Source organism: Suncus etruscus, chromosome 3 (genome assembly GCF_024139225.1).
Source record: "Suncus etruscus isolate mSunEtr1 chromosome 3, mSunEtr1.pri.cur, whole genome shotgun sequence".
Classification (NCBI taxonomy): Eukaryota; Metazoa; Chordata; class Mammalia; order Eulipotyphla; family Soricidae; genus Suncus; species Suncus etruscus.
In genome coordinates this window covers 11,497,836-11,513,527 of record NC_064850.1, presented here as the reverse complement: position 1 = coordinate 11,513,527, position 15,692 = coordinate 11,497,836, and the positions used below count along the sequence as shown (strand labels likewise).

General features: G+C 42.0%; 1 protein-coding gene across 1 annotated transcript in view; it reads right to left on the bottom strand.

The window, feature by feature from the left end:
* The window catches only part of PALS1 (protein associated with LIN7 1, MAGUK p55 family member), a 56,602-nt gene that overhangs the window by 32,529 nt on the left and 8,381 nt on the right, over window positions 1–15,692 (bottom strand). Inside the window, exon 2 of the mRNA XM_049770372.1 lies at window positions 3,132–3,340. Coding sequence (XP_049626329.1) covers window positions 3,132–3,340 — 209 coding nt within the window. The remainder of the gene's footprint in view (window positions 1–3,131; window positions 3,341–15,692) is intronic.

Genomic DNA, 15,692 nt, shown 5'->3' with positions numbered 1-15,692 from the left:
AGCGATGGCACAAGGAGTAGAGCATTTGCCTGGCATGCAGCTAACCTAGGACGGACTGTGGTTTGATTCCCCCCTCACCCCGTGTCCCATATGGTCCCTCAAGCCAGGAGCGATGCCTGAGCACAAAGCCAGGAGTAACCCCTGAGCATCACTGGGTGTAGCCCCAAAATAAAATAAGAAACAAAATGAGGTATCATTACACCCATACTAAAATGATAATCAGGAAACAACCTAATTATACCTCAAAAGACAAACAAATTGTGGGATATTTATACAATTGATCACAACTCAACAGGTTCTAACACTGATACAAGTAATACAGAGATGAAATTGAAAAACATACTGAGCAAAAGAAGTCAGATAGAGGAGACTAAATTATAATCATCCCATGTATGTGAAATTTAAAAAATGGGCAAATTTGTAAAAATGTGTAAAAACAGAAAACAAAATGGAAAAAACTGTAAAGTAAAAAAAAATCAGATCAACTGATGTTAGTAATATGCTTCTTCAAAACTGTGATGGTAGTCCGGAGCAATAGCACAGTGGTAGGGCATTTGCCTTGATTGTGGCTGATCCAGGACAGACTGCAGTTTCATCCCCGGCATTCCATGTGATCCCCCGAGCCAGGAGCAATTTCTGAGCACATAGCCAGGAGTAACTCCTGAGCATCACTGGGTTTGGCCACAAAGCAAAACAAAACAAAAAAGAAAAACAAAATTGTGGGGCCGGAGCAGTGGTGCAAGCGGTAGGATGCTTGCTTTGCATGAGCTAACCTAAAATTGACTGCGGTTCGATCCCCTGGCATCCCATATGGTCCCTCAAGTTAGGAGTGATTTCTGAGCATAATCAGGAGTAACCACTGAGAGTGACCAGGTGTGCCCACTGCCCCCCCCCCCCAAAATTTGTGGTGTGGACTACATGATGTACTTCTCTTTTTTTTCAAGTTATAATGAAGAACATGATATATTGTATGAATCCATTTTAGGTATATATAATTTATATCTCAATAAATTTGGTTACCAAAAATATACCATTAGCCTCATTTTTTTTTTTGTTTGTTTGTTTTTTGAGTCACACTCGGCAGCCCTCAGGGGTAATTCTTGACTCTACGCTCAGAAATTGCTTCTGGCAAGCTCAGGGGACCAAATAGGATGCTGGGATTCGAACCACCGTCCTTCTGCATACAAGGCAAATTCTCTACCTCCATGCTATCTCTCCGGCCTCCTATTAGCCTCATTTAAAAAAAAAAATCTCTTTATTTTTTATATATCCTTCCATTTACTTTTATTAAAATAAGGTAATATCTGGCAGTGCTCAGGGGTCACTCCTGCTCCTGGCTCTGTGCTCAGGAATTATGCCTGGTGGTGCTCGGGGGACCAAATCCAGGTTGCCACGTATAATGCAAGTGGCTTGCCCACCGTAACTATTGCTCCAGTCTCATTATATTTTGATAACAGTATTTTACAAGTCTTTAAAAGTGATGCTAAATTACTAAAATCATTAACTTTTCTTGTCATCAAATATCCTTTTGGCTTTTTGAAACAGAAATAATCATTCTAATTTCTGTTGGCTCTTTGACATTTAAACGAGTCAAGCTGCTTCTGTGGCATCCTTTTCTAGCCCTTTATGCTGGTCTTCCTCATTCCTTGACCTTTTTTGGCAGTCTATTATTTCCTGTGTCCACCATGCCATCTTCCTAAAATGTAGAAGTCCTATAAACTGTTTTCATGAATAGTATGTACTTCCTTTCTAAGATGTTCACAGAACCAATGCCACCAGACTGAACTCAATGAAGATCTAACTGTTATCTTCCCATCCAGCTACTGGCAAAGTACAATACCAGGAAGAGAAAGCAAAGTCTCCTTGTATGGCGCCTTTACCTTTATTCCACATTTACAGACAGTATGTCCTATTAATTATCTATTTCAGTATTTCTTCACATCATACTCAGTTTCATGAACATCTTACGTCTGAACATCCACAATAACCTTCACATGTTATGAAGTCATTTTGACCAATGTTATCAGAATACTTTTAATTTGGAAGCCTGTTTAAGATGCAGTCTTGTTTAAAACCATTCACGATTTGGTGGTGTACAGTCTTTTGCTCTTAAGTTCAAAAAATATAGCAGCTAAAGCAAATCACCCCTCTATTCACCCAGAAAAAAAAAAAATCTTTCTATTTCTTTCAATATACTACGACAAGCATGTGTGAATGGCCCGTGTGTTTGCCTGGGATATTTTCTGTCAGTTTTTGCTTCACATCCAATTTTGGTAGATTTAGTTTTCATTCTTTGATGGCTTAGTATGTCCTTTTCTTCAGTGTGATACACCATAAGTCAGGCTGCGTCAGAGTGAATGTGCTCATTGTAAGACTCGCCTTGGCCCACTACAACCCACACACGGAATCACATCCACTGCAACAGAATTCTTGAGTACTGTTGAAGATAGTCTAAGGCTGTGAAGCAAAAACTTACTATCTCCCGCATGTGCTTTTAAAACTGAGCTATGGGAAAATGTTAACTACTCTAAAACTAACATTTAAAGCTGATCACATCATTGTTTTTATTTTTTTGATTTTTTTTTTTTTATTTGAGGGCCACATCCAGTGACACTCAGGGGTTACTCCTGGCTATGCACTCAGAAATTGCTCTTGGCTTGGGGGACCATATGGGATGCCAGGGGATGGAACCACGGTTCGTCCTAGGCTAGCACACGCAAGGCAGATAGATGCCTTACCACTTGCACCACCGCTCCGGCCCCTGATCACATCATTTTTATTTTTAGGGGGAGCTTATTATTTAAAACACTTTTCATTCTCGCCTGTCCTTCCCTGGCCTTGGGAAGGGAGGTGCTGGCACTGGCTGCTGCTGCTGTTGCTGCAATGATCCCTGCATGTGGCTGACCTGGGTTTGATCCCAGGCACTCCAGATGACCCCCTCTGAGCTCTGCCAGGAGTGATCACTGAACAGAGCCAGGTGTAAACCCTGAGGACTACCGGGTGTGGCCCCAAAATGACACTCAATGAAAATGAAGCTTGCCAGATACAAAAAAAAAATGCACATAAACAATATTGTCCTATTATCTCTAATGATTACCTGTGTATGTCACCAAGACGTTCAGAATACATACCTCTTGCGCAAGATCTTGTGCATTGGCGATAATAGGGAATGGAGGACTGGCCTTGTTCATATGGACTGAGACAGCGTTGTGTATCTTAAATGCATTCTGGAAATCTTTATTCTGTACAAGTTGTAAAAGCAGCGAAATATCCTCCTGGCTTTGAGAATCTACCAAAGTATGTTGGATGTGTTTGAGTGAAGAAAACAGGTCTTCCACTTCTAATAGGAGAAGAAAAGGTAACCGAAAATTAAATTTTGTTTGTCCCAATTTAACATGTCTTTAGGATAAAGTTCCTTGAATAACACTTTTCAAAACACAAAAGTTACACATTTAAAAAAAGTCGCAAATCATGTCATTTTGCTGTTCTTTAAAGCTCTTAAAATTATACAACGAAAAATTACAAAAACTTATTGTATCACAATTTTAATGTACTTTATGCATATGATAAAATATTATAATTGCAATTTTTCAAGGTGTTATCATTACAGCTAACTATAAAAGTGAATGAAGGGAGAAATATAGAAATGAACAGAGATTTAAATCACCAGTAGGCTAACCACCTAAAAACAATTGTAGTTTCTTTTCTTTTTTTTTTACATTTAACAGTATTTTGTTTGTTTGTTTGTTTTTATTTTTGAGCCACACTTGGTGGCGGCTCAGGTATTACTCCTGGCTCTGCACTCAGAAATCACCCCTGGGAGGCTCCGAGGACCATGAGATGCCAGGAATCAAACATAGGTCCATCCCAGGCCGGCCCTGTGCAAGACAAATGCCTTATCACTATGCAATCACTCTGGCTCCATTTAAAAGTACATTCAAAAATTTTTTATCACATAGCCAAATAGTCTTTAGAAACATTATCAAAGATCCATTATATTCTATGGCTAAAATATAACTTAAACCATTAAGACTGTTCATACATCTCTGAATTTTTGCTCCTTTAATGATAAACATTTAAAAAAATAAAAACCATTTTGGTACAAAATGTTCAATGCTGAACAAAACATTGTCTAAAATGATAAATTATGAACAATTCTTTGAGCTAGAATTTTAAAATAAGATTCTGACATTTTATTTACTTACTGATTTGTTTTGGGTTTTGAGCATACCAGCAGTACTCCTTAATTACTCCTGTCTCTGAGCTTAAAAATTATGGGGTGCTGAGGATGGAACCCAGGTTGGCTGCCATGCAAGGCAAATGCCTTACCCACTGTGCTGTTTGTTGTTCCATCTATTGTTCCAGATTTTGTCGTTTTAAAGCCAGCTTTTCATAAAGATTTTAACAATTTATCCTAATATAGCAATTTTACCAATATTCAACTAAATTGTTTTTAAAAACCTTTAATTTCTTAAACAGGGTAACTGAAATTAATTTTTAAGCTCTAACTACTTCTTCAATGTCTCAAAAACTCTCATGAATATGTGAGTCTCTGGTATGTGTATCTTTGCTTGTTACTGAACATGTGTTGCTTACGCATTTTTTCTAGGAAAGGATTACTCCAAGATGTTTAAGAAACACAAGATGAAGGTTGGGAATGTAGTTCAAAGGGCTAGAGTCCAAGGACTGCATGCAAGAGACTGTTCAATTCCTAGCACAGGCACATGGTCCCAAAAGAGAGATGGCCCTCCACGTACTGCTGGGCACGGTCCAAAAGCAAAATGAAATATATTATCTCTTTCTGCCCAACCCCAGAAATAGACCATGTGTGTGCAATTTATCATACTCATTAAGAATAGTTTTCATTGGGGCCAGAGAGATAGCATGGAGGTAAGGCATTTGCCTTGCATGCAGAAGGACCATGGTTCGAATCCCAGCATCCCATATGGTCCCCCGAGCCTGCCAGGAGTGATTTCTGAGCATAGAGAGCCAGGAATAACCCCTGTGCGCTGCTGGGTGTGACCCAAAAAACAAACAAAGAATAGTTTTCATATTTTTCTTGTCCACTGTATTTATGATCATTTTTATTGTTGAACTTAACAAGATTGATGTGTATTTTACCCCCATCTTATGCTGTGTGATTGATTGCTTTACTTGCTTCTATGTTTCCCTAAGGAAGGAATTATAAGCATTAAAAAAATTAAACATTTACCTTTCTCCTAATTTCTTATTGTTTCTGTTTCATAATTAACTGTAATCAATGTAGACTTTGGTAGAGTTTTGAAGATAAATTTGGGGGCAGAAGTGATAGCATAGAAGTGGGGTATTTGCCTTGCACACATCTGACCCAGGATGAACTTGGGTTTGATCCCCCAGTGTCCCATATGGTCCCCCAAACCAGAAGCGATTTCTGAGCACATAGCCAAGAGTAGCCCCTTAGCATCACTGGGTGGGGCCCAAAAATCCCAAAAAAACAAACAACTCCCCCCAAAAAGAAAAATTTAAACAATTTTTTCTTGTAAGAGACCAATCAATTATTGAATAAACTTTTCTTTTCCACTGGTATAAGCTAATTATTACTTATAACAGGATCTGTTTCTGGTTCATTGGTCTTATCAGAACCAAAGTATCATCTTACAGTGGTATTCTAATCTTTACTCATATGATATAAAAAGGATGTATTACTTTTGCAAAAATGCCTTGACTATTCAAAATTAGTTACAAAATACTGTTTTCAAGGTATTTTTTGCTTCCATTCTTTAAAAAGATGGAGATTTGGAGACCAGAACAATAGCACAACAAGCAAGGTGCTTGCCTTGCATATGTTCTACCAGGGTTCAATCCCCAATATCCCAGATGGTCTGGTGATTTCCCCAGAAGTAACTCTTGAGTGCAGATCTAGGAGTTATTCCTGAGAATAACCAGGTGTGGCCCCAAAACCCAAAAATAAATAAAAATTAAAAATTGAGATTCTAAGAAAAATTATAGAATGCCATTTGTTATATATAGTTCACAGATTAAAATTCAATTTTCCTTATATAAAGTCTCCTGAAAAGCCACAGAAGTATACAAAAAAATTATCTTACATCTCACTACTTAACAGTAACTATTTTATAGACCTGAACAGTTCTTCACAGGATTCTTGGAGATCCCTAGTTTGCCCCATCTCCTCATCTATGAATTATATACTCATAATTTAAGTGTGTCAAGAATTTAAAAATTTTAATTAAAAGCTGTGATAGTAATGCCCTAAGAACTTATGACCCAGAGCTAAATACAATTTAAAACAGTAGGAATAAACTATAATTTAGAATCCTGTATGATATCCAGAAGTAGGTGAGATTAGGATAGTGGAAATGCGGACATGTTGGCCAAAATGTACAAATTTTTAGGGTCTTACTTCTGTTTGAACTGGTCTGCTCTGAAGTGCTTAGCAACCTAATGGAAGGGAGAGCTACTGGGGCTCCAATATGCACAGCACGTATTCTGGCTCTCTGTGCTATGACTGCAACCTCAAACTTGTAGTTCTAAAATGATTACATTCTGAAAGCCTATAGATAGCCAGGCAACTATGGTCAACAGTACTATCGTGCATACTGGACATTTGCTGAGAGTAGATCTTAAGCATTCCCAACATACACAAAAAGCAATTAGGTAAGGTGATGGATGTATTAACTTGATTGTGGTAACTATTTCACCATCATCAAATGACTGTCAAATGGTTTTTGCACACTTTGGATATATGTAATTTTATGGCTCACTTCTACCTCAATGAAGCTGGGGAGAGGGAGGAAAGGAGGATTCTGAATTGCAAAGTTTCCTTAAATTCATAGAGGTACCACAAAACTATTACTTAGGTGTACAAAGAGTTCCCAAGATCATAAGGAATTAATAGCCTTAAAGAATTTTTAGGGGCCCGGAGAGATAGCACAGCGGCGTTTGCCTTGCAAGCAGCCGATCCAGGACCAAAGGTGATTGGTTTGAATCCCAGTGTCCCACATGGTCCCCTGTGCCTGCCAGGAGCTATTCCTGAGCAGACAGCCAGGAGTAATCCCTGAGCACTGCCGGGTGTGACCCAAAAACAAAAAAAACAAACAAACAAAAAAAACAAAAAGAAAAAAAAAAGAATTTTTAAAGCAAAACAAAACTTATAAGTACCTAAAAAGGAAGACGACAAAACCAATGTAGCTGAGGTTACTGGTTATAGGGGCTGGGAAAGAAATGGTATACGGACAGGGGCACGTTTTGCATGCTTGTGACTCAAGGTTCAAACCCTTGCATCATATAGATCCCTGAGCATCGCTGGGTGTAGCCCAGAGGCTGCTGAACACTGCCACAGTGGCCCCAGTGGTCCCTGGAACTGAGCAACAGTACCCAACAATCTGGCTTAGTTGACTGAGTTTTCACTAGGAGAGGCCCCCATGTAGAGCTTGTGAGGTTCCCAAACACCCCCTGCCCACCAAAAAAAAAAAAAAATCTTCAAAAAGCAACTGACTGCAATCTTATGAGGCTATGGAATTCCATGAGTAAATAATGAGATTTTGTTTTAAAATTTTGCTAATGTTTTAGGGCTGCAGTTCAAGGGGCTTTATGCACATACTTTGCATTCAGGAAGCTTGAGTTTGATCCCTAACACAACATGGTACCCCCAACCAGGAGGAGTCCCCAAGCAACACCAACAACCAACAAAGCAAAATAGAAATAGTTTAAAAGTTGGTTATCAGTCTATCTATATGGACAATGTGAAAAAACAAAAACAAAAACAGGAGCTTAATTTCTTCTTGCCACTGAGTAATATCAATAAGCAACGGTCACAACCGCCAACCATCTCTCTTTATTTTGTCTCTTCAACCTTGGAAAGATTTCAAAGGTAGGGGGCTGGAGAGATAGTAGAGGATAAGGCACTTGTAAAAGAGTGAGAGAGAAAAATGGTGTCTTCACAGAGGCAGGCAGGGGGAAGAGCAGGGAGGAATGTGGGAGGGAAACTGGGGACACTGGTGGCAGTAAATGTGCACTGGTGAACGGTGTTGGACGTTGTATGACTGAAACTCAATCATGATCAACTTTGTCACTGGATCTCATGGCGATTAATTATTTATAAATTAAAAAAAAAAAGAATGATGGCTACAGAAAACAATCAAGTTTACTTTATCTGAAGGAAGCTGAGGAATCTCTAGCTCTGGCAATCTTTCAAAACATTGGAGATAACCTTCTACCCTAGATTAGTGGCACTTAGCTTTTCTTGTTGCTTCATCTACCTACATGAGAACATCAGTTTCTAGAAATCCTTTCTAGTATGATAATTTATTTATTTCATTGTTGATGGCAAATTCTTTTATCCTATTCCCAGAAATGTCTAGACTTTTATCTGTGAAAGGAAAAAAAAAAAAGACATTTCCCTCAAACTACCACAGCAAATGGACTCTACAGGTGAGAAACTTAATATTGTTATGTATTGGGAAATAGTGTTGATTTCCAGCATATTGACAGATTAAATCAAGATTAAATATGCAGTCAAAATATCTCTGCTGGGGTTATACTGACAATACAGTGTGTAGGGCATTTAAACACCTTGCATGTGGCCAGTCCAGGTAGCTCCGTCAGGTGTGATCCAAAACAAAAAGCTCAGGGCCTGAAGAGATAGCACAGAGGTGTTTGCCTTGCGAGCAGCCAACTCAGGACCTAAGGTGGTTAGTTCGAATCCCAGCTTCTCATATGGTTCCCCTTGCCTGGCAGGAGCTATTTCTGAGCTGATAGCCAGGAGTAACCCCTGAGCACTGCTGGGTGTGGCCCCCAAAAAACAAAACAAAAACAAAACAAAAAGCTCTACTTACAAGGGTGATCCCCACTGTTTTTTTTTTTTTTACTTCTTTTACATACATAAAATTCAGATTTTGAATCTCTGTTTTCAGTGGAACTAGGTTAAAATAAGTTTACACAAAATAATCAAAGTCAAAGAAAGATTCTCATACTTCGTTACAAACTGGACTGACATCTTAAAAGCAAATACAACACGAGCAGTTAAGCAAAGATTGTTTAGAGGGACAGCAAAGCAAAACTCTTATCCCTAACTATGGTTGACAAGAGCTAAAACTTGAGGCTGAAGACACAGAACAAAGATTCAAAGATTTGGGGGCTCCCTGGCTGTTTATGGCCTCCTGAATGCTACCAGAAGCAAATCATGAGCACGGTTTTGAGTAAAAGTCCTGTTGTACTCAGTGAGTACTTTTTTTTTCTAGAAAAAAATGAAAGGAGTCTTTGGTGTTTGAGATAAAAAAAAAAAGACCCAATTCTATATTCCAGCTAATTTCTTGTCTTTTGGGAAAAACTTGAAAATGTCTGGGTGCAGTTATGGCTTAGTGCACCATACAAGCCTATCTTGTTTTATTGCATTTTGTACATAATTTTTTTCACCAACTGAAAAATCCGTGGCAAGCCTACAAAATATTAAGCAAATCTCTATGTACCCTTTTAAACAGTACGTGTTCACGTCATGTCTACACCACAAGGTAGACAACTTTTTTAGATAAAATAATGTTGTATACTCAATAAACTACAATAGAGAGTAAATAGGACTATTCACTAAGATACACATACTGTTAGTTGCTTTATTGTGGGGGACTGGAACTGAACTTACAACATGCCCAATTACATGTATAGCATATATGTTAAGTGACAAGCCACCTCCCATCTCTGGGCCTTTCTGTAAATGATGAGTGGGTTTGACTGTAATTGGAAATTTGTTAAGATTTTTTTCAAAAATTCTCATTCTAGTAAACATAAATTTACTTGAAATAAAATATTTATGAATAAATGTTCCTTAGCATTTTTCTTTTTTTTTTCTAGTTCTGAAAAAATGGCTAAAAAATCCAAAGATTTACCACATATCAAAATAAGAATGAGGGCACATAAAACCTCACATATTTTTATCTAACATTAAGTTAAACACAGAATTACCCTATAATCAAGGAGTTCAAACAATAACTTATATAAATGCTATCACAACTTATAATAATCAAGGCAGATAAAAACCCACAAATTTCCACCAGCAAAAAAAAGATTAGAAATGGTATATAACAGGGGCCAGAAAGATAGCATGGAGGTAGAGTGTTTGCCTTGCATGCAGAAAAACAATGATTTGAATCCCGGCATCCCATATGGTCCCCTGTGCCTGCCAGGAGTGATTTCTGAGTGTAGAGCCAGGAGGAACCCCTGAGCGCTGCCGGGTGTGACCCAAAAATTAAAAAAAAAAAAAAAAAAGAGAAAAGAAATGGTGTATAACAATTCAAAAATCCCTTTCTCACACCTATATTCATTGCAGCCCTATTTACAATAGCCAGACTCTGGAAACAACCAAGATGCCCTTCAACAGAGAGATGGCTAAAGAAACTGTGGTACATATACACAATGGAATATTATGCAGCCATCAAGAGATGAAGTCAAGAAATTTTCTTATACATGGATGTACATGAAATCTATTGTGCTGAGTGAAGTAAGTCAGAGGGAGAGGGATAGACACAGAATAGTCTCACTCATCTGTAGATTTTTGCTGCAGGTGTCTTACGTCTCAGCATCTTCTAGTAGGGACGAAATCCTTCATGAAAGGAAAGCAGGCACACGAACAGACGAATATGAAATATGATATAATGAGACCACACAAAATAAATTGTATGGGGACCCACGTCTGTAGTAGCTGTGAGACAATTTTTACTTTTCAGGCTGATGACATTTAAGCACAACTCTGGTATGCAAGGTATTTCCGCGAAAACAAAGGGCGGAGAATATTTTTTAGGAGGAGGAAGACAATGATAGCAGGCCCTAGAATATACATATCAAAAACTAGCCGACACAAGTGAAAAGAATAGTCGATACAGATGAAAAGACTCCCCAACTAAAAGGTAAGGAAGTGACATAAGGGGGTGTTTGGGTTTAGAAAGGATGTTCTTATAACGAAGGATAAGAAACTTGTTCTGCTACAATTTTTGCAGCCGGCAGGAATAGTAAAATGCTGTTTGTTTACTACCTAAAAGCTGAAAACAGGAAAATAGGTTGCAGGTAGCTGGCTGGACTAGTCTTTGAGCTGCAAATATACTTAGCCAGTGGGGAACTTTAGCAGCTTTTGGTACTGAAATTTCTCCGACTGCACATTGACTGAGGCCGAATTTTGGTCTGTAGTTTTGCCAGGGAGACAAAGCCAAATGATAAGAAAAAAGATATATTATGTCACCACTACGTCATGTATTTAAGAAATATACCCAGTAATCCACGTGTGGGTATGATTCCACCAATGGACCTGCTGACTAAAGATTTCTTGGGGAACATATCAGCTCACTGCACCAGACATCTTAGCTGCATGACGTGACAGATTTTTTTTTTAAAAGTAAAGACGTTATTGTAATAATCCCAAAGGCAATAGAGTGAAGGGCCGGAAGGACCGGCTCACAATATGAAGCTCACCACAAAGAGTGGCCAATGCCATTAGGGAAATAACTACACTAGCAACTAATAGGACAAAGTTAATGAATGAGAAAAGTAGATTGCTTGTCTTCAAATCAGGTAGGGGTAGGGGAGGATGGAGATCAGAGGCATCGTGGTGGGAATGTTGCACTGGTGAAGGGGGGTGTGTTCTGTTTATGACTGATACCCAACTACAATCATGCTTGTAAGTATGGTGCTTAAATAAAAATTTATAAAAAAAAAAAAAAAGAAAGAACTGGTGTATAAGTGGAATATTATTGTTTGGTCATGAAAAAAGAATGAAGTACTGGTTCATGCTTCAATGTGGAAAAAATCTTGAGAAACTATAGTATTTGAAAACAAACCACATTATTATCTGAGCCTACTTATTATGGGATTCCACTTATAATGAAAATGGGGCCAGAGAGATGATACATTGGATATGGTGCTTGTCTTGCATTTGACTGGCCTGGGTTTGATCACTGGCATCCTATACGGTCCTCTGAGCTCCACCGGGAGTAATTCCTGAACGCAGAGCCAGAAGTAACCCCCTGAACATCGCTGGGAGTGGTTCTCCCCAAAAACAAAAACAAAACACACAAAACAGAATAAACAAACAAAGAAAGTAGAATAAGCTTACCAGGGTGTGGAGAAAGGAGAAAAATTATGATAGCTAATAGATACATCATTTATTTAAGGGCTAAAAAAGCCCCACTCAGGGCCCGGAGAGATAGCACAGCGGCATTTGCCTTGCAAGCAGCCGATCCAGGACCAAAGGTTGTTGGTTCGAATCCCGGTGTCCTATAGGGTCCCCCGTGCCTGCCAGGAGCTATTTCTGAGCAGACAGCCAGGAGTAACCCCTGAGCACCGCAGGGTGTGGCCCAAAAACCAAAAAAAAAAAAAAAAAAAAGCCCCACTCAAATTAAATACCAGTATTTTTTATTCTAGATTTTTAAGGTACCGGGGGGGGGGGGGGGTTGCTCAGAGTCTACACCCAGCTCAGTGCTCATTGCTCAGTTCTTAGCAATGCCTGGGAACCATGTTGTCAGGAAATTTAAACAGGGGCTCCTCCATACAAAGAACTCAGCTCTGTGGGTCATCTCTCCAGCCTTGGTCAAAGCATTTTAATATTTAACTTGGATTATCCGAAACTTCCAGAATTTATGTCGTGCATTTCTGAAGATAATATTACTATATAAAGCCAAATCTTTGCAAGTCAGAAAAGTTTAAAACTTAAAAAAAAAAAAAAACCTAACAAATGAATTTTCACATTTTATCAAAGACTAAATGGTATAGCAGGTTGTCTGGAGAATGATGCATATCTAACTAATACACTATACACACTCAAATATTTTAATATTTGCTTTAGATTTGCTTTAATTTCAGCAATCGGAACAAATCATAAATTTCAAGTACCCTAACGTTTTAAACATTAAGTCGAATCAAACAGTTCTAATAATGGCACTTCTCGTGGGGGAGGGTAGGAAAATCCTTAAAGACTGACCAATTGAAGTTTGTCTGGAAATACCTATAGCAGTTGAGTTAAAATGTGGTAGCAAAAGAAATAATTTTTTGAAATATCAGAGCTCAAAGGCTTTTTGGAACTGGATTTTTGTTATCTTCAGATAAACTTTATTTTAAAAAAAGCAACACCTAAATATAGGCCGGCAAACTTGTAGTACATTCATGATCAGTTAAAACTCAGAAGTTGGGAGGAATGGGAAGCAATCGTTCATTTTATTATGTCAAAACAGGAATAGTTTGTCCTTTTCGTTTTGTTTTCTGTGTTGGGGCCACACCCGGTTGTGCTCAGAGGCTGTTTATTTCTGGCTACGCTTGGGGCACCATGCGATGCTAGCTATTGAACCTGGGTCTCAGGCATGCAAGCTATGCAGTCAAACCTCTGCGTGGTCTCTCGGGCCCAAGGTGTTATTCCCAGCAACAGTCTGAATATTCAAAACACCTGGCAAAAACATATGTAGATACTAAACAAGACTGAAACAAGCTGCAAATAGTATGAGCATATTTTATTTAGTTTGATGCTCCTATGAATATGTCTCTATTTTTCCATGATGTTAGAGCAAATTTTCTAACCACCAATTTCAAGCATGGGTGGGTGACAGAATGCATGTTCCGCCTGGGAGCCGGGAGTCTAGCAGGAGGAGGCTTGGCAAGCCCACGCCATGCCGGAGGCCTGCTTGGCCAGGCCTAGGAGGGGTGCGGGACTTGGGTAACCCCAGCACCCCTCTGCCGCCTTGCTCCAGATCTCCAGGGCTTTCCCGGGCCACACGCCTGGGCAAGCCGGTGAGTTGGGTCCCTTGGTGGAGCTTGAAGGTACCCTAGGCCTTCCCCCACTATCCATGCAGCTCCTTAGGGAGGGTCTGGGTGGGGCTCTGAACCTCTGGTCTCCCAGCTTCTTGAAGGATCTCTCCTTCCTGGGAGCCGGGAGTCTAGCAGGAGGAGGCTTGGCAAGCCCACGCCATGCCGGAGGCCTGCTTGGCCAGGCCTAGGGGGGGTGCGGGACTTGGGTAACCCCAGCACCCCTCTGCCGCCTTGCTCCAGATCTCCAGGGCTTTCCCGGGCCACACGCCTGGGCAAGCCGGTGAGTTGGGTCCCTTGGTGGAGCTTGAAGGTACCCTAGGCCTTCCCCCACTATCCATGCAGCTCCTTAGGGAGGGTCTGGGTGGGGCTCTGAACCTCTGGTCTCCCAGCTTCTTGAAGGATCTCTCCTTCCTGGGAGCCGGGAGTCTAGCAGGAGGAGGCTTGGCAAGCCCACGCCATGCCGGAGGCCTGCTTGGCCAGGCCTAGTGGGGGGTGCGGGACTTGGGTAACCCCAGCACCCCTCTGCCGCCTTGCTCCAGATCTCCAGGGCTTTCCCGGGCCACACGCCTGGGCAAGCCGGTGAGTTGGGTCCCTTGGTGGAGCTTGAAGGTACCCTAGGCCTTCCCCCACTATCCATGTGGCTCCTTAGGGAGGGTCTGGGTGGGGCTCTGAACCTCTGGTCTCCCAGCTTCTTGAAGGATCTCTCCTTCCTGGGAGCCGGGAGTCTAGCAGGAGGAGGCTTGGCAAGCCCACGCCATGCCGGAGGCCTGCTTGGCCAGGCCTAGGGGGGGTGCGGGACTTGGGTAACCCCAGCACCCCTCTGCCGCCTTGCTCCAGATCTCCAGGGCTTTCCCGGGCCACACGCCTGGGCAAGCCGGTGAGTTGGGTCCCTTGGTGGAGCTTGAAGGTACCCTAGGCCTTCCCCCACTATCCATGCGGCTCCTTAGAGAGGGTCTGGGTGGGGCTCTGAACCTCTGGTCTCCCAGCTTCTTGAAGGATCTCTCCTTCCTGGGAGCCGGGAGTCTAGCAGGAGGAGGCTTGGCAAGCCCACGCCATGCCGGAGGCCTGCTTGGCCAGGCCTAGGGGGGGTGCGGGACTTGGGTAACCCCAGCAACCCTCTGCCGCCTTGCTCCAGATCTCCAGGGCTTTCCCGGGCCACACGCCTGGGCAAGCCGGTGAGTTGGGTCCCTTGGTGGAGCTTGAAGGTACCCTAGGCCTTCCCCCACTATCCATGCGGCTCCTTAGGGAGGGTCTGGGTGGGGCTCTGAACCTCTGGTCTCCCAGCTTCTTGAAGGATCTCTCCTTCCTGGGAGCCGGGAGTCTAGCAGGAGGAGGCTTGGCAAGCCCACGCCATGCCGGAGGCCTGCTTGGCCAGGCCTAAGGGGGGTGCTGGACTTGGGTAACCCCAGCACTTCTCTGCCGCCTTGCTCCAGATCTCCAGGGCTTTCCCGGGCCACACGCCTAGGCAAGCCGGTGAGTTGGGTCCCTTGGTGGAGCTTGAAGGTACCCTAGGCCTTCCCCCACTATCCATGCGGCTCCTTAGGGAGGGTCTGGGTGGGGCTCTGAACCTCTGGTCTCCCAGCTTCTTGAAGGATCTCTCCTTCCTGGGAGCCGGGAGTCTAGCAGGAGGAGGCTTGGCAAGCCCACGCCATGCCGGAGGCCTGCTTGGCCAGGCCTAGGAGGGGTGCGGGACTTGGGTAACCCCAGCACCCCTCTGCCGCCTTGCTCCAGATCTCCAGGGCTTTCCCGGGCCACACGCCTGGGCAAGCCGGTGAGTTGGGTCCCTTGGTGGAGCTTGAAGGTACCCTAGGCCTTCCCCCACTATCCATGCAGCTCCTTAGGGAGGGTCTGGGTGGGGCTCTGAACCTCTGGTCTCCCAGCTTCTTGAAGGATCTCTCCTTCCTGGGAGCCGG